Source organism: Rana temporaria, chromosome 1 (genome assembly GCF_905171775.1).
Source record: "Rana temporaria chromosome 1, aRanTem1.1, whole genome shotgun sequence".
Taxonomy (NCBI): Eukaryota; Metazoa; Chordata; class Amphibia; order Anura; family Ranidae; genus Rana; species Rana temporaria.
Window position 1 is genome coordinate 677,691,811 of NC_053489.1, and position 18,387 is coordinate 677,710,197.

At 44.7% G+C, this 18,387-nt stretch overlaps 1 protein-coding gene across 1 annotated transcript; it reads right to left on the bottom strand.

Annotated features, from left to right (window-relative positions):
- Positions 1 to 14,428: 14,428 nt before the first annotated feature.
- LOC120945106 (vomeronasal type-2 receptor 26-like) lies at positions 14,429 to 17,706 on the bottom strand. Its single transcript, XM_040358979.1, has 2 exons — positions 17,690 to 17,706; positions 14,429 to 15,824 (listed from the first exon to the last, which is right to left on the bottom strand). The coding sequence occupies exons 1-2, from the start codon at positions 17,704 to 17,706 to the stop codon at positions 14,885 to 14,887; spliced, it is 957 nt and encodes a 318-aa protein (XP_040214913.1). The 3' UTR covers positions 14,429 to 14,884.
- Between the last annotated feature and the right edge of the window lie 681 nt (positions 17,707 to 18,387).

An 18,387-nucleotide genomic window follows, 5' to 3' on the forward strand; every position in this document is an offset into this window, starting at 1 on the left:
ACCGATGGTCGTGCCTACTAACGATCGGTTTTGTCCTATCGGTTAGGAATCCATCAGTTAAATTTAAAGAAAGTTGGCTTTTTTTTAACCAATGGTTAAATAACCTATGGGGCCCACACACGATCGGTTTTGACCGATGAAAGCGGTCCATCAGACCGTTGTCCTCCGGTTAACCTATCGTGTGTACAAGGCCTTAGTGTTGGTGTAAAACCAATGTCTTCATCCTGGGGATGTAGGAGGAAAGGGGGAAGTGGGTATAGAGAGGGAGGATAGAGGATTGGGGGTAAGGCTGGATAGAAGGGGGGGAGGGTAATCAAACAAGGGGGTGAACTAATGAAACAAGGAAAAAGATCCAATCAGCAACAAGAAGGCATTGTAAGTACATGTCATCAATCGTATACAGTACATTTTTGGTTATTTAACCATATGGGCTATGAGCATCTTTTTTTGTACTAGTAATTTGGTTTATTCTCATATTTTATTTACTATTTCACACGGGTAGTTTAAGTTTCTAAGAGTGTCAACTAACTACACTGGGTTTTGAAAGGGAATTCCAAAGTCTAACAATACTTAGCATTAAAATGTAGGTACAGAACCCTGATTTTAGCATTAGGGGTTATTTGTTTAATACATAAATGCAGTAATGCAAAGGTAGGGTCAGGTAAGGTCTGAGGTAAGAGTGCCTATAATATTAGATGGAGGTCCAGTAAGTGAGCCATAAAATATGGAAAAGGGATCCCGTTTCTCCACATAGTCTTCGATATATAGGGAATCATGTCGGTTAGAATTGAGTTAACTTGAAGGGGGTGAGGTACCAATGATGGAATGCTTTTTGGTAATGTATTTGAGCTGACCTCCTACTTCGATTTCCAATTTTGCATAGTATCGGTTTGGAAAAAGAGGTATTTTAGTTCAAAAGACTGTAAAAGAGCGCTATTACCGTATTTATCGGGGTATTGCGCGCTCCGGCGTATAGCGCGCACCCCTAATGTGGACCCGCAATTCCTGTAAAAAAAAACATTTTAGTACTTACAGTTTTGGTGTCTTTTGCATGGAGTCCATCGGCGGCCTCGTTGGGTCCGGCGTCCGTCTGCGGCTTCGGTGGTGTCCTCCTGGCTTCTCCCGCGCTGTCTCCCCATCGAATCGCCGATTCCCGCGCTCAGTTTGAACGCCTCCGCCGACGTATACCAAGTGCAGTACACTCGGCTACATTCGGCCAGGCTCGGCTTCGCTCGTGCTCACGCTCTGTGACGTGTATGTGTGAGCACGAGTGAAGCCGAGCCTGGCCGAATGTAGCCGAGTGTACTGCAGGCATTCAAACTGAGCGCGGGAAGCGGGTATCAGCGTATATCGCGCACCCACGTTTTCCCCCTTATTTTAAGGGGAAAAAAGTGTGCGGTATATGCCGATAAATACGGTACTTTCTTTTGTGACGCTTATGATCATAGAACAATGAATATACCGAGGAAGGTGGTTTAATGTATGGAGGGAGAGGGTTTTTATGAAAAAATAGTCTCATGTTAGTAAATTATATTTGGCGGATAATGTTTTCAACGTGTTAAATGCTTAGATAGAGAATGAGTGAGTGAGTGAGAAAACTTATATAGCGCAGCACATGCAAACTGAATCGCCTCTGGGCGCTTAGTATCCATTGCCTACTGTATTTTTGCCTTCAGAATGGATGGGTTTTGAGTTTTTTTCTGAAGGCCAGGTGATTCACCTCCATTCGGATGCTGGTTGGTAGAGCGTTCCACAGTCTAGGTCCTTGGACTGCAAATCTTCGTTCTCCTTTGGACTTATATCTAGCCTTGGGTATCTGGAGGAGTTTTTGGTTGGTGGATCGGAGAACCGCGATGGGGGTTGTGGCATTTTAATTTTTCGCACAGATATTGGGGGGCACTTCCTTGAACACACTTAGGTGTCAGACAAAGTGCCTTAAATGTAATTCTGTCTTTTACTGGCAACCAATGAAGGGATCTCAGGGAGGGCGAGATTGATTCCCATGTTTTTTTCCCAGTCGCAAGTCGTTTCCCAGAATAGTTGTCTTAATAAAGTGAGACTCTTGGTGTTTCCAATGGAAAGGTGCAGCTTAGCGATGAATTGTTGCAGTAGGTCAATATGGAAGTTGATCCTCTGCAGAGATGAATAGGTATTAGGTTAATTTAATTAAATTTAAATAAATTAATTTTGGCACCAAACTTTTGTGTGATATAGTAACTGTTGGGTTTTCTGACCTGGTGGGAAGTAATCCTAGTTTGAGTGAGTGAGTGAGTGAGAAACTTACATAGCGCAACACATGCAAAATTAATCGCCTCTGGGCGCTTAGTATCCCTTCCCTACTGTACTTTTGCCCTCAGAAAAGATGGGTTTTGATTTTTTTTCTGAAGTTTAACCACTTAAGGACCGCCTCCTGCACATATACGTCGGCAGAATGGCACGGCTGGGCACAGGCACGTACAGGTACGTCGCCTTTAAGAGCCCAGCCATGGGGCGCGCGCCCGCGACCCGATCCGAAGCTCTGTGACCACTGCCGCGATCAGTCACAGGAGCTGAAGAACGGGGAGAGGTGAGTGTAAACACACCTTTCCCGTTCTTCACAGTGGCAGTGTCATTGATTGATTGTCTTTCCCTATATCAGGGAACAGACAATGATGTCACACATCCAGCCCCGCCCCCCTACAGTTAGAAACACACATGACGTCACACTTAACCCCTACAGTGCCCCCTAGTGGTTAACTCCTAAACTGCAATTGTCATTTTCACAGTAAACAATGCATTTTCAGTCTTTTTAGCACTTTTTGCTGTGAAAATGACAAGTGTCCCAAAAAATGGGTCAAAATTGTCCGATGTGTCCGCCATAATGTCGCAGTCACGAAAAAAAATCACTGATCGCCACCATTAGTAGTAAAAAAACAATTATTAATAAAAATGCCATAAAACTATCCCTTATTTTATAAACGCACCCAATCGTTAAACGCTTATTGCGATTTTTTTTTTTTACCAAAAATAGGTAGAAGAATACGTATCGGCCTAAACTGAAGAAAAATAATGTTTTTTTATATATTTTTGGGGGATATTTATTATAGCAAAAAGTAAAAAATATTGTTTTTTTTTTCAAAATTGTTGCTCTATTTTTGTTTATAGCGCAAAAAATAAAAACCGCAGAGGTGACCAAATACCACCAAAAGAAAGCTTTATTTGTGAGAGGAGAGGGGTCTGGCAGACATAAGGGGGGTCTGGCAGAGATAAGGGGGGTCTGGCAGAGAACAGGGAGGTCTGGCAGAGAGGAGGGGGGTCTGGCAGAGAGGAGGGGGGTCTGGCAGAGAGGAGGGGGGTCTGGCAGAGAGGAGGGGGGTCTGGCAGAGAGGAGGGGGGGTCTGGCAGAGAGGAGGGGGGTCTGGCAGTCATTTGGATCACTCTATTGAAAACGGAATCCTGTATATACTCATTGGAGAGGTTTTACTAAGCTTGTTTGCCAAAGCACGCGAGTGTTTGGCATATTGGGCCAGATCCACAAAAGGGATACGACGGCGTATCTACTGATACGCCGTCGTATCTCTGTTTCTATCTATGCGACTGATCCACAAAATCAGTTACGCATAGATAGGCAGAAGATCCGACAGGTGTAATAGTTTTACACTGTCGGATCTTAGGATGCAGTACCGCGGCCGCCGCTGGGAGGATTTCACGTCGTAAACCAGCGTCGGGTATGCAAATTAGGAGTTATGGCGATCCACAACGGTTTTTCGCATTCGCTACATCGCCGCTAGTATAGTTTCCCGTCGCAAATTTACACTTTTTTTTTGCTGCCCTAACTTTAGTCAGCAAGCGTATTTCTGTCTAAAGTATGGCCATCGTTCCCGCGTCGAAATGTAAAAATCAACGTCGTTTGCGTAAGCCGTACGGGAATACGGAATTACGCTACGCGCGTCGCCGTTCGAAAAAATGACGTCACGGCGCTCAAAGCACGGCGGGAGTTCGGAAACGGAGCATGCGCAGTACGTCCGGCACGGGAGCGCGCTTAATTTAAATGGGACTCGCCCCATTTGAATTGGCCCGCCCTGCGCAGGCCGGATTTAGGATACACTGCCGCAAATTTCAAGGTAAGTGCTTTGTGGATCGGGCACTTTGCCCGAAAATTTGCGGCAGTGTAACCTAAACAGGTTACGTTCCGCAGCGCCGCCTGGCTGTGGATCTGGCCCATTGATCTGGAGAGTGGCCAATTTGATGGGTGAAGGAAATCACTGAACACTTGTGGTGTGGTGGAAGACTTTGAAGATCACAGGATCGCTCAATATTCATAAACTTTTTTTGCTTTTCACATTTAGTTTTTCACAGGTTCATTTATAGAAATGTATTCATTAATCACTTTGCATATTTTGTGTTTATAATGTTGCACTATTATTTGCACTTTGTGATTCATTGTTTATGATTATTGTTTAGAGGAGTATATACATGCTCATTTAGCGCTGTTAATACTGTTGACACTTTTAAGAGGGTGCAGTCACTTTATTTATTTTTTTCAGTCTTTTTGAAGAATTCACATTTCTGTTCTGTGCCCATTGATGCCAATATTCCCTGGAGAGCAGCCCTCATCCTTGGAAAATTTGCTCTCTTGAAATTGAGTGTTTTTATCTTTCCCGTATGTATTACTTGCTTACAGCTAACATCAAATTAAATCATGTTATGATCACTGCTACCCAGGTGTTCCTTTATCTGAACATCAGTAATAAGCTCTGCATGGTTTGAGATTATCAGATCCAACAGAGCATCATTCCTAGTTGGGCCTCAATAAGCTGGACCATAAAATTGTCCTGCAATAGGTTTGTAAATTGTTGCCCTTTAACTGTCCCAGCAGGGCCATTACTCCAGTCAATTTCTGGGTAGTTAAAATCCCCCATTATTATCACCGTCCCAGCCCTTGCAGCCCTTTCTATCTGTGCAAGGAGCTGAGTCTCCACCTCCTCATTAACATTGGGTGGTCTATAACAAACTCCAATGATTAATTTTGAACTACACACATCTGTATGCAGTTCCCCCCATACTGCTTCGTCACAATCTCCATCAACCAGGTCCTCTTTCACGCTTGCTTTGAGGTCACTTCTCACATAGAGACAGAACTCACCACCATTTCTTTTTACCCTGTCTCTCCGAAAGAGTGCATAGCCAGGAATATTAATAGCCCAGTCATGTGAGGAATGAAGCCGAGTTTCAGCAATACCGATTACATCATAGCTCTCCTGATGCACCAGAGCTTCAAACTCACCTATTATGCTTGGCACTTTTTTAAGGCACTGTAAGCCTTCACAATGGTCATAATACTCATTTGAAAAGCAATTGCAGCCTGGGGTTTTATGATTTGGTAGTAACTTATTAATGGATTGAGTTTCCTGTATTGTAAATGGTTGAGATAATTCCCTTAAGTTGTTTAGCGTTTAGTGTTGAAAAGTTAGAGGCCTTGAAGAAGGTTTTGATAATAGGGGTAGCCATCCACTCAGATGTACATTAGCGGGTCCTGAAGTGGTTATAGGGGCATAAATTACACATTTAATTTTCTAACTACCTGTCACATTTTTGGAGGATCTGGAGACAGTGGAAACACTAACAAAATTATCATATTTTGCACAGCAAACATCCCAACATATTTTCTATGAGATATGATACTTTTGAACAAGTCATTCCACAAGCTTTTAGGGAATTTGATTTTTTTTTTTTACACAAAGTTGTCAATTCCTAAGATGTTTCTATCACACAGCACAGGCATACTTAGAATTACACCTCAAAACGCATTCTGCTACTCCTCCCGAATATGGTGATACATGTGTGGTATGGGCCATAGTTCATGGCGGACACCCCATTATTAGTACCAGGCCTGGGACACTGTGACAGATGTTGATGGTCCTCTAAGGACACCAATAGAAGTTGATAGTTCACTAGGGCAACTGACAGATGTTGATTGTCCACTTGGACACTGACAGATGTTGACAGTTCACTGAGGACACTGATAGATGTTGATGGTCCACTGGGACACTGACCGATGTTTATGGTCCAGTGGGAAAGATGCTAAAGATCCACTTGGGACATTGACAAATGCATTTGGACACTGACAAATGATGTTGCAATGAGACACTATTGCAGATGTTGATGGGACACTGGTACACTGTGACAGATGTTTATGGGACACTGGTACACTGTGACAGATGTTTATGGGACACTGGTACACTGAGACATTTATTTGTGAACTGGTACTCTGTTATAGATGTTTATCATCCACTGGTGGACACTGACAGATGTTGACGGTCCACTAGGGACACCAACATATGTTGATGTTGCAATGGGACACTGTGACAGATGTTGATGGGACACTGGTACATTGTGACAGACGTTGATGGGACACTGGGACAGTGGGCCAGATTCATGTACAATGGTGCAGATTTGCACCGGCGTGGTGCATCATTTTTAGACTACACCGGTCCAGCGCGGAGAGGCAGTTAGGTGATTCAAGAAACTTTTTTTGTCTACGATGCCCCAGCGGGGCGGATTTTAGACGGCGTAAGGCGGGGTAAGGCCAACTGGGAGTCACCCTATGCTAATGAAGTGCCAACCGTGGCGCAGGGGTCACACCGGGGCGCATCTTAGACCGCACATGCTCAGTGAGATCCAGGGGTAAATGCCCCAATCTGCACATGCTCAGAACTGCGCCCCGGCGTGATCCTTGAGCTACGCCGACCCACTACCAAAGCCCAGTCCATGAATCAGCCCAGACTTCCGCCCTGCAGGTGCAAATGTACTGAAGTTTTTTTTTTTCTAAGCTAGGTCGTTTGCATTGTGGTGGGGCAGTTATGGCTGATGAGGAATCCTCAGGTGGGCGGATGACCAATTTCAGCCCAGAGAAGAGGGCTGTAATTATTGAGGGCCTCTCCCAACATGGGGACCGCCTCTATGTGTTGTCCAGCAAGTGTTGTTGCTCAGTTCGTTTGTAACGCTGCTGCTTTAGCTGCTCTCCAGCTGACCTCTGCAAGTTTGGTGCAAAGTTACCCCTGCTTTTATGAGGTGTAACTTTGCACCGGAAATTTCAGCTCCGCTCACCGGGAGTAGCCTGCGCCGGTCAAGCTTAAGTTGATGAATCGGCCCAAAAACCTCATTTGCATATTTAAAACACAAAAACCATGGCCACGCCAGATCCGACCAGCGTAAATCTGCGCCAACGCCGCGCCGGCGTGGAAAGGTTACACCGAGGCGATGAAGTCTATTTGGAGGCGTAATCTGGTTCTCTGGGTAAGGCGCAGCGATCCGCCGGCGCAAATCTGCACTTACGCCGTGCATCTACCAAAAAAACGGTGTAAGTGCTTCATGAATCTGGCCCACTGTGTCAGCTGGTGCTTGGTGCACTGTTCACAGATCGCTGCACTCTGTGTGATCTGTGTGTAGATGCAGGGTTGGTGGGGGTTAAGATGCCAGTGATTTCTGATATTATTTGAAACGTTTTACACCAAAGACTGCGGATGTTTTTACAAGACCATAGGATGTGCATGATGTTACCCATGGCGCCGCATCCATGCCAGCAAAATGATGAGCTTGGTAAACATTTTGGCTAGTCTGTGTGTGTTGAGAAACTCATTGGAGTTTTTTAGGAGTATTAGTATGTAGCGCTACCCCCGCAGGAGCCGCTGGTTGTTTGTGGGATCGGCGTATTGAGTTACCTTGCAGGGTGTCTAGGGGTGATACTAGTGAGTTGAGGCAATGAGCGTAGGTCCAGTCATCAATTGGGTTTTCTTCAATGCTTTATTCAAAGGCCCAACATGGCCAACATCAACATAAGACAAGATAGGAAAGGTTGATGAAGCATGAGAACAACTTTAGTATCAGGCCTTGGGTATGAAAAGAGCAGTCCTGCTCTTAGTAATAATGAGATCAGTTCATCACCACTCCAGCCAGAGTGGGTAAAGTGCCCCCGGACAGACTTCTGCCACAAGCCTGGCAGCCGAAGTGTCACTTGTAAATCGCTGGGAGGAACAGACCTCTGCCACAGGCCTGACTCTGGACCTCTGCCACAGGCCTAGCGATTTAGGGTGCAATAATTGGATTGAGCGAATCCTCCCAGTAAACTTCAGTTAAGGTCACCGGTTGACAGCTGCAATGTACCTGTCAGTATCGTGGTGACCAGATCCCCGATGGTTCGTTCAGGCCTCCTGAATAACCTCTCTCTGGGTTCTCCCTGAGCCGATTCCCCACCGCACAGCTCTCAGCTTAGGATCCTCTTAGCAAAGGTTGGGACCCAGCGAGTCGCTGGGGCCCCTCTCATCATCAGGATGAAGCTGCGCATGGTGCGCAACTCCGGCCAGGTAGGCCACGGTGGCGGGGTCCATGGATGCGTGCACCCTAAAGGTGGATGCTGCACCTGGAACTCGGACCCCGCGAAAAGGACCTAGAATCAATGGCGTCTGCCCTAGATATACCCTTCCCCAGCATGCCTAGCGAGGGAAAAACTCCTCTAATTGGCTGCTGGGCAAAAGTGACTCTGAAAGGACAGCAGCCCTGCAATTTACCAAATTGTGAATGTTAGCAAAAAAACTCTCCCATTCCCCACTAACTTTAGCGTAGTGCCCATACTGAAAGTAAGGGGGCGCTACAAGTACTTTATTTAAATAGTTAATTTCTTCTAACTTTTTGGCTGGGTATATAGTATTTTTCATTGCACACACTGGTATATCACAGCAACGCAGCACTCTTTATTTATTTATTTACACTCTTATATTTTAGGTTCTCTTTATGGAGATATCAGGGGGTCTATTAGATCCTTTAAGTCTCCTCTTCCTAGAGCAGGCCACGATTGTGAATGTCTCTGACCAAACAATCAGAAACAGACTTCATGGGGGTGGCCTGAGGGAACGACGTCCTCTAGTGTGCTCTCTGCTCACTGCCAGACACTGTGGAGCTCGATTGGCATTTTCCATTGAACACCAGAATTGGCAGGTCCACCACTGGTGCCCCCCTGTGCTTTTCACAGATGAGAGCAGGTTCACCCTGAGCATAATGTGGCAGACTTGAAAGGGTCTGGAGAAGCCGCAGAGAACTTTATGCTGCCTGTAACATCGTTCAGCATGACCGGTTTGGTGGTGGGTCAGTGATGGTCTGGGGAGGCATATCCATGGAGGGACGCACAGACCTCTACAGGCTACACAAAGGCACCCTGATTGCCATTAGGTATTGGGATGAAATCCTTGGACCCATTGTCAGACCCTACGCTGGTGCAGTGGGTCCTGGGTTCCTCCTGGTGCACGACAATGCCCAGCCTCATGTGGCGAGAGCATGCAGCCAGTTCCTGGAGGATGAAGAAATTGATACCATTGAATGGCCCCCACGCTCTCCTGACCCAAATCCAAAAGAACACCTCTGGGACATTATGTTTCGGTCTATCTGGTGCCGCCAGGTTGCACCTCAGTCTGTTCAGGAGCTCAGTGATGCCCTGGTCCAGATCTGGGAGGAAATACCCCAGCATACCATCTGCCGTCTCATTAGGAGCATGCCCTGATGTTGTCAGGCATGCATACAAGCACTTGTGGTGCCATACAAACTACTGAGGACCATTTTGAGTTGTTGCAATGAAATTTCATCAAAATGGACGAGCTTGTTGCATAATTTTTTCACTTTGATTTTCGGGATGTCTTTGAATTCAGCCCTCTGTAGGTGGATCATTTTCATTTCCATCAAATGATGTGCCATCCTTTCATTCCTAACACATTACCCAGTCCATATCAGTATAGATATTGAGCATGAGATTTTTGCCCGTTGAGATCTGATATGTTTTCAAAGTGTTCCTTTGGCATCTGAAACATCGGAAACTTTCGGCATCTGATTTTTTTGCCTTCAAAAAAGGCCTATAAAACGTAACTGTCTAAAAACAACAGTAAACAAACCTGTGTACATGTACACATAAGATACCATTGAATGAGTTCAGGGGCAGTTGAAAAAGTGTCCAACTGCCTTTGAACAGGCTTCCCAAGAGGAGAAACGCCACATACAGGAATATACCCACATATATATGGGCTATACTTTTGGGCTGGCGTCCTCTAGAATTTCGTTTTTTGACAACTGCCTTTGCCACATTCTCTGTGATATTACTCTAACCGAGCGAAACAATTTATGACTACACTGTTCCCCATCCTATATACCCCTGACAAAGGTGTGAAACTGGAAATGCGTCAGAAATTTGGGACCATCATCTATCCGAGAGTAACATTGTAAATTTTATGAATTGTTATACTTTGTTTTATGTTTTTTTTTGTCACATTTACATTGTACCAAACGCTTGTTTTTTATCCCTATATGTATTAATAAACGATATATATTTTTTTGATACACACCAGTGTCTGTGGCTTTTAAAGTCCCACTCTAGGGGGATCCTTTCTTGTTCTATTCAACCCAGGGATGTGGCCACGACACTGGGCATATCTGACATGGTGAAACCCTTCCTTCTCAACTGCCTCTGAATGTCGTTTTTAGCGTGTCTGTATGTTTTTAACAAAATAAGCCACCTGGCTTTCAACATGGACGATCTCCCTGACCATGACAATTCATAAGCTCCCGTATTACCGCTGATAGGAATCCTTATTTTGCGTTATTTCAGTGAACAACGCAAACCCGGATTATACTACCGTTCCTGGGGATGGGAGGCAGGTGTATGCTACAAATCTTGACCTGTGCTGATCAGACACAGTAGAGACAAGAGCGTACATTCTCCTATAACCGATAATATCCTTGCAGAGTGAACATATCCCCTCCAGATGAATGTCTGTGCTGACACACAGGGGCCCTTTCTCTGGCAGACATATTCCCTCTTTGCAAATACCTCTCTCCAACCCCGGGAAGGTTTCCACTACCAGACGGGACTCAACCAGTGTCAGTCTGCCCAGTCAGATCTTTAGAGCGGGCTGCAGGAGTACTAACACTGGGTGACACTATGACAATACATATTAAATACATCTTCATAAAATGTCCACAACACCTACAGTATACCCCCTTCCCCCTTTTCTCCTACATCCCCAGGATGAAGACATTTGTATACCAACACTACTGGCTGTAAGCTTATTTCCAGTCTACTAATTCTAAAAAGTAGTGGTACAACAGCTGCAACAGCATCTAGATACCCATAATCTACTCGATCCATTTCAATCAGGTTTCCGTCCCAGTCACGGGACGGAAACAGCATTACTTAAAATATGGGACGACGCTCTTGAGGCCGCAGACGAAGGAGAATCCTGTCTCCTGGTTCTGCTGGACCTAAGCGCAGCCTTTGACACGGTAGACCATAAACTGTTACTGACGCGGCTGGCTGAGGTAGCCAGAGTCGCAGAAGGTGATTTACCATGGTTTTCCTCCTTTCTAGAAAACCGATCACAAACAGTGAAACTGGGATCTTTCACGTCTGAAAAACGCACGGTGTCATGTGGAGTCCCCCAAGGGTCCCCCCTGTCGCCGGTGCTTTTCAACATCTATCTTCGCCCTCTCTTTGAAATCATCAGTAGCCAACAACTACTTTATCACCTCATATGCAGACGATACGCAATTGTATTTCCACATCTGCAACAAAAAGGATCATCATCTCAGTTTAGAGAAATGTCTCTCTTTGATAGAAAACTGGATGACTAAGAGTTATCTTAAACTCAATAGCTCTAAAACAGAACTTCTCATGTTTCACACCAGCCGCAAGAGTCAACTGGCACCAACCTGGACACCCCCGCCCATTCTGGGCCAAATCATCACCCTAGCTCCAAAGTCAAAAGTCTCGGGGTCATCTTCGACACCTACATGACAATGGATGCACAAATAGGGTCAGTAGTCAGCGGATCTCACCATCTGTTGCGCCTACTACGCAGACTTATTCCATTTATTCCCAAAGAAGACGTAGCAGTCGTGGTGGGAACAATTGTGAACTTCAGACTGGACTATGCAAATGCCCTTTACCTCGGACTCCCAAAGTACCAAATCTCTCGTCTGCAAGTCGTTCAAAATAAGGCTGCCAGACTTGTGACTGGGAAAAAAACATGGGAATCAATCTCACCTTCGTTGAGAACTCTTCACTAGTTGCCAGTAAAGGACAGAATTGCTACTGAGAACACGACTCATCAACTTCAACTAATATTAACAATTATTATGGAATACCCCAAGCCGAATAAATTATATTTATTATTGTATGCAGATGTATCCAGCTATATTAATTCAAGTGACACTGACACACAAAACATGACAATATATGCAGCTTATAAAAGAACATTGTAACGGGAGGGCCCATGGAACCCAGAATCCCTGAAGCCCTGTACACACGATCGGATATCTGATGGAATCTAATCCAATAGATTTTTTCGTCAGATATCCGATGAAGCTGACTTTTATCAGTCTTGCCTCCACACCATCGGTCAAAAATCCGACTGTGTCCAAGCGCAGTGACGTAAAACACTACGACGTGCTGAGAAAAATTAAGTTCAATGCTTCCGAGCATGCGTCGACTTGATTCTGAGCATGCGTAGATTTTTGACCGATGGACTTCCACACAGACGATCGTTTTTTTCTATCGGTTTTTTATCTATAGGAAAAATTTAAAACATGTTCTATTTTTCTTCACCGATGGAAAACAAACCGATGGGGCCCACACACGATCGGTTTGACCGATGAAAACAGTCCATCGGTCTGTTTTCATCAGACAAACCGATCGTGTGTACAGGGCTTTAGAAAGTATGAGATACGCTTGCTTCAGCTCCTCATGCACCTCTTATGTCTAAAATGTACCCTGTGTCTCTAATAGGGGCACAGGGTGACTGAGAAAATATATCTTGGACTACCTAAAATGGGACAGTAATATGTATCCACAATACTCCAGGATATCTGTAAAGACTATTTACTGTTTGTTGATTCTGAACTCAACAGGTCAATTTTCAACTTCCACCACCTGTCTGCCTATGTAATGTTAATGAATCCAGACTAACTTCTAAAGATCTTTTCATTGTTACTTGTGGTAAGGAACCCTGCAATTGTGTGAAGGTGTATTTGTGATAATGTTGATTGTGTCTTCTGACACAGACACCAAGTCTAGCCTAAAGGTCAGGTCTCTGAGTCATCAGCTAATGTCATCAGACAATGGCTGCTCAAATTGGGTCAGTAGTCAGCGGGTCTCACCATCTCCTGCGTCTACTAAGAAGACTCGTGCCCCTCATTCCGAAAAAAGACACCGCAGTAGTAGTAGGAACACTAATAAACTCCAAGCTCGAATATGCTAACTCCCTATACCTAGGTCTCCCAAAATACCAGATTGCCCGTCTGCAAGTCGTCCAGAACACGGCAGCCGACTGGTAACAGGCTAAAAAACCCTGGGAATCAATTTCCCCCACCCTGAGGTCCCTCCATTGGCTGCCCGTCAAGGACCGAATCACATTCAAGGCCCTCTGCCTGACACACAAATGTGTACAAGGCATCGCCCCCCAATATCTATGTGAGAAAATAAAATACCACAACCCCAATCGCGTTTTCTGATCAGCTAACCAAAATCTACTACAAATCCCCCAGGCCCGCTACAAGAGCAAAGGAAAACGAAGATTTGCAGTCCAAGGACCTCGACTTTGGAACGCATTACCATCTCATATACAAACGGAAGAGAAAAAACTCAAGACCCATCTTTTCAGAAGGGTATATAGAAGGAAAATGAATGCCAAGTGCCTTGAGGCGATTCAGTTCGCATTCACTCACTCACTCAGCTGCTGTAAGGGGGATTAGTTAATTAACTCATGTAAATTAGGTCTGGTCAAAGTTGTATTTTCAGAGTAAAATGAGGAGAATGTAAGAACTTACTCTTTTGGTGTATAACATTTTTAGTTTTTCAATAAAGATTGTCAGTCCTGCTTAAACCTCAAGACAGAGTGTTGTCTCATTATTGAGGGAGAATTATTCTTATGGGTCTTGTTCGCCTGACTGGATTGTCAGTAGCTGCCTTGGTGTTCGGGAATGGAATATCCTAAACAACGTTAACCCCTTGCATCCTTGGATTGCTGTTACAAACATGTTTAATATTTACTTTTCTGGTAGGTGAGTAAGATTTTTTTCCATCTTGAAGAGTGATGGATGGTGCTGGTATCTGACACTTTGTGATGGTTTTGTTTTCCTCTGGGCTCCGAGGTTCCTCCTCACTAAGTGACTACTTTGTTCTGTAGTGCTGTAATTTGTACGGCTTCATCCTTCTGTACCCCTCTACTGTTTTATAAAGTCAATAAAAACTATTGGAAAGAAAATGAAGACAACTTACCACTTAAAATGTGAACTTACTGAGAACATGATCTCATCAACTTCAACTAATGTTACAAATTATTATGGAATACCCCAAGCCAAATAAGTTATATTTATTATTGTATGCAGATGTATCCAGCTATATTAATCCAAGTGACACTGACACAAAAAATGACAATTACAAGCAGCTTATAAAAGAACATGAATAGTATTTACCTTCCTGGAAGGTGAGTGAGTTGTTTTACCATCTTCAAGAGTGATGGGTGGTGCTGGTATCTGACACTTTGTGATGGTTTTGTTCCCCTCTGGACTCTGTGGTTCCTCCTTACTAAGTGACGACTTTGTTCTGTAGTGATGTAACAGTCGGTGGGAGGAACCACTACACCCAGCAGGGGACGAGGTTTCCATCAAACTCAAAGTGTCAGATACTGGCGGTGTCCTTAGTTCTTCAAAAGAACGAAAATTAGACTCACCATCTACCGGAGAGGTAATTATTAAAAGTTTAGTGGTAACAATCTTCATTCTGAATAAGCTCACAAAATACTAAAATTAACAATAATAGAGATAAAGATATAACTTCTGGTAACCCAGTGTTCCTCCATAAATATTAGCGGATAACTATTTTTGTATTCAGGTCAGGTCTGAACAGAATTATGTAACATTTGTAGAAAAATATACAGCCAAGAAGTCCAGTACTTGATGCCATTATAGCAAAGACCTCCACAGCCACCATGTATTTCCCTCTGGTGCTCAGATAGGCCGGGATCATGGCAATCCAGACACTGCAGAACACCAGCATGCTGAAGGTGATGTACTTGGCCTCATTAAAACTGTCCGGTAATGTCCTGGCTAAAAAAGCTATAATGAAGCTCACAGCTGCCAGAAGCCCCATATATCCCAGGACAGAGTAGAAGCCGATAACTGAACCCTCATTACACTGAATGATGATCTTTCCCTGATAAGAGTGAGTGTCCTGATCCTGGAAGGGGGGAGAAATAGACATCCAAGAGACACAGATTATTACTTGAACCAGTGAGAAGACACAAATGATACAATTGGGCAGTTTGCCTCCCATCCATTTCCTCCAGGGACTCCCAGGTTTGGTGGCTTTAAAAGCAATACACACCATGATACTTTTGGCAAGTAGAGAAGAGACAGCAACTGAGAAGATGAGTCCAAAAGAGGTTACACGCAGCATGCAGGTCACATCTACTGGACGTCCGAGGAACAAGAAGACACAGAGGAAGCTCAGCATGATGGAGACCAGGAGAAGATAGCTCAGGTTCCGGTTATTAGCTTTAACAATGGGGGTGTCCCGGTAATGTATAAATATCCCCAATATTAAACCAGTCAGAAGACAAGAGAGGATGGAGACAGTTGAAAATGCTGCAACAATTGGATCATCCGTATAGGAGAGAAATTCCACAAATTTTGGAACACACCGATCCTTCTTCTCATTTGGCCATTCATCATCAGGACATTTTACGCAGTTTTCACTGTCTGCAGGAAGAAGAATACAAACACAATGAGTATCTGGGTCAGAGCTTCTGAGGAAATAAATTGTCTTGTGTTGTGTCTAGTGCAGCGTTTTACAATATAAAGCAGTGGTTCTCAACCTGGGGGTCGGGACTCCCTTTGGGGTCAAATGAGGATTTGCCAGGGGTCACCAAACCCTAGGCTATTCCTGAAGCCTGCACTGCTCTCCCAGCCTTTTTACTGCCACCCAGCAGGGTTGTAACTGGAGCCGCCCATTCAATTCACGGCATGGCTGGGGGACAGAGTCTAGAGGTCAGCTGACTGGTGAGGAATGTGAAGTGGGAGGGTCTGGAGGAGATCCTATCTCCTGATTTTGGCAAAGGTGTCACTGCTGCAAGACACCACATAGTTGGAGACACAGTGAGTAACACTACCTGTGAATATAGTTGTCATTAAAAGTCCCCACTACAGTTCTCAGATCAGCAGATGACCTTGATCCAAGAGAACCTAAGTTGGCTGATCAGAACTCCCCCCAGCACTGCCACTCATCCTATTCCCCCACCAAGGAGTAAGAGAATAAATAAAAGTAGAGAATACATGGAAGGGAGACGAAAAGGAGGAGGAACAAAGAAAAAGGACAAAGAGAAAGAGTGGTACATCCTAAAATGTATAAACAGAAAAGTCAGTGCTACTACCCATACACCACATAGATAGCAGAGCTCCCAGGTGCTTGATCCACAGTCGCTGGCTGAGTATAGTAATGAGGAAAAATGATCTGCACTCCGGTCGTTGCTCTTTAAAAAAAGCCACAATGAACAAATGCAAATGAGAACAGTTGACATGTTTCAGCCTATAAGGCCTTAGTCATAAGATCCTAAATCCTAATCCTAAAATGTACCATAAGCGGGTTTTAATACTGTGCGAGTGGAAGGGACTCAGGGAGCGCTAAATGTCTGTGGGTAAGGGGGCACAAATGACGTGTCTTGGTTTGGGTGCCGACAACCCACGCTACAAAAATAATTTTACTGTTAGGGGTCCCCAGAACTTGGGAAATTTTATCAAAGGTCACGGCACTAAAAAGGTTGAGAACCACTGATATAAAGGGAGACAGTACAGTTTAGGGTTATGAGGGACCTACTCATAAGAGCTTAAAATCGAATAGTTTGGGACAAGTGGAACAAAAACGAATAACTGTGAGGGAGGAACTGATGGAAGAAGTAAAAGTTCAGTTGTTAGGTGGAGGTGGGATACTCTTCCCAGAAGAGGTGAATTTTCAGGGATCACCTAAAGGTGACTAGAGAAGGAGATAGTCAGACAGATGGAGATAGAGAGTTCCAGAGTATGGGAGAGGCTCTGGAGAAATCCTGGAGATGAGTATGGGAGCAGGAGGTCATGGGAGCAGAGGAGATGACAATTTTGGTGAGACAAGATTGATGATGTAGCTTGGGGCAGAGTTGTGGATGGCCTTATATGTTATTGCCATTTTTTTGTTGGCATAAATTTTATTTTCTGGGCAATCAGAAGCCAGTGGAGGGATTGGGAAGCCAACCTCAAAGCATTAGATAATTGGGCAACTATGTGGCAAATTATGTTTGATGTTGTAAACATGTAAAGTTCTACACTTGGGGGCTAGGAATATTCATGCATCATAGATACAGTACTAGGAGGAGAACAGCTGGAGGAATCAATGGAGGAGAAGGATCTGGGTGTTCTGGTGGATCATCGATTTAATAACAACATGCAAAGCCAATATATCATTTTTAAAGGGGTTGTAAAGGCACATGCGAGGATTAGCGGCCCCCAGCCCCCTTGTTTACTTACCTGACCCCTCGAAAGTCCCACGCCGTGAACGCGCTGGCTTCTTGGCTGGGTTCTCGGCTCATTCATTGGTTGATGGAAAGCAGTGCAGCCATTGGCTCGCGCTGCTGTCAATCACCTCCAATAAAGCGCCATGCCGGGGGGTGGGGCCGAGTGATACAGTCTGTGGCTATGGCCGCCAGCTGTATCACGGGAGCGAGCCCGCAAGAACTATCCCCATGGGAGAGAGCTCGCATAAAGGGGGTTGGTTCTTGCGGGGAGGAGCCGAGACAGCTGCTGAGGGACCCCAGAAGACCAGGCGCGGGGTCACTCTGTGCAAAACAAGCTGCACAGTGGAGGTAAATATAACATGTTTGTTATTAAAAAAAAATACCATCACAACCCCTTTAAAACTAGTAAAATACACAGGCAACCAAACTGAGGCATGGAGGAGCTCAGCTATGAGGAAAGATTAGCTGAACCAAGTTTATTCTCTATTGAGAAGAGCAGATTAACCACTTCCTGTCCAGTCTATTGTCAAATGATGGCTGGGCAGGACCTTCATCATTCCAGATGGACGGACTTCCTCCTGGAATGCACCGTGCATGCGCCGCACGCCCGCACGGTGCCACAATCTGATGAGTAGCGGCCTGCTGCCAGTACCATGTGATCACTGTGATCAATCACAACAGATCACATGACAATTTTAAACAATGAATGGCATTGATTCCTGCCATCCATTGTGTACAATTATTTTGCTAGCTGTGATTGGTCACAGTTATCAAAGGTACAGACAGGACCAATCGCAGCTAATCACAAATCAGTTTCATTCAGTTA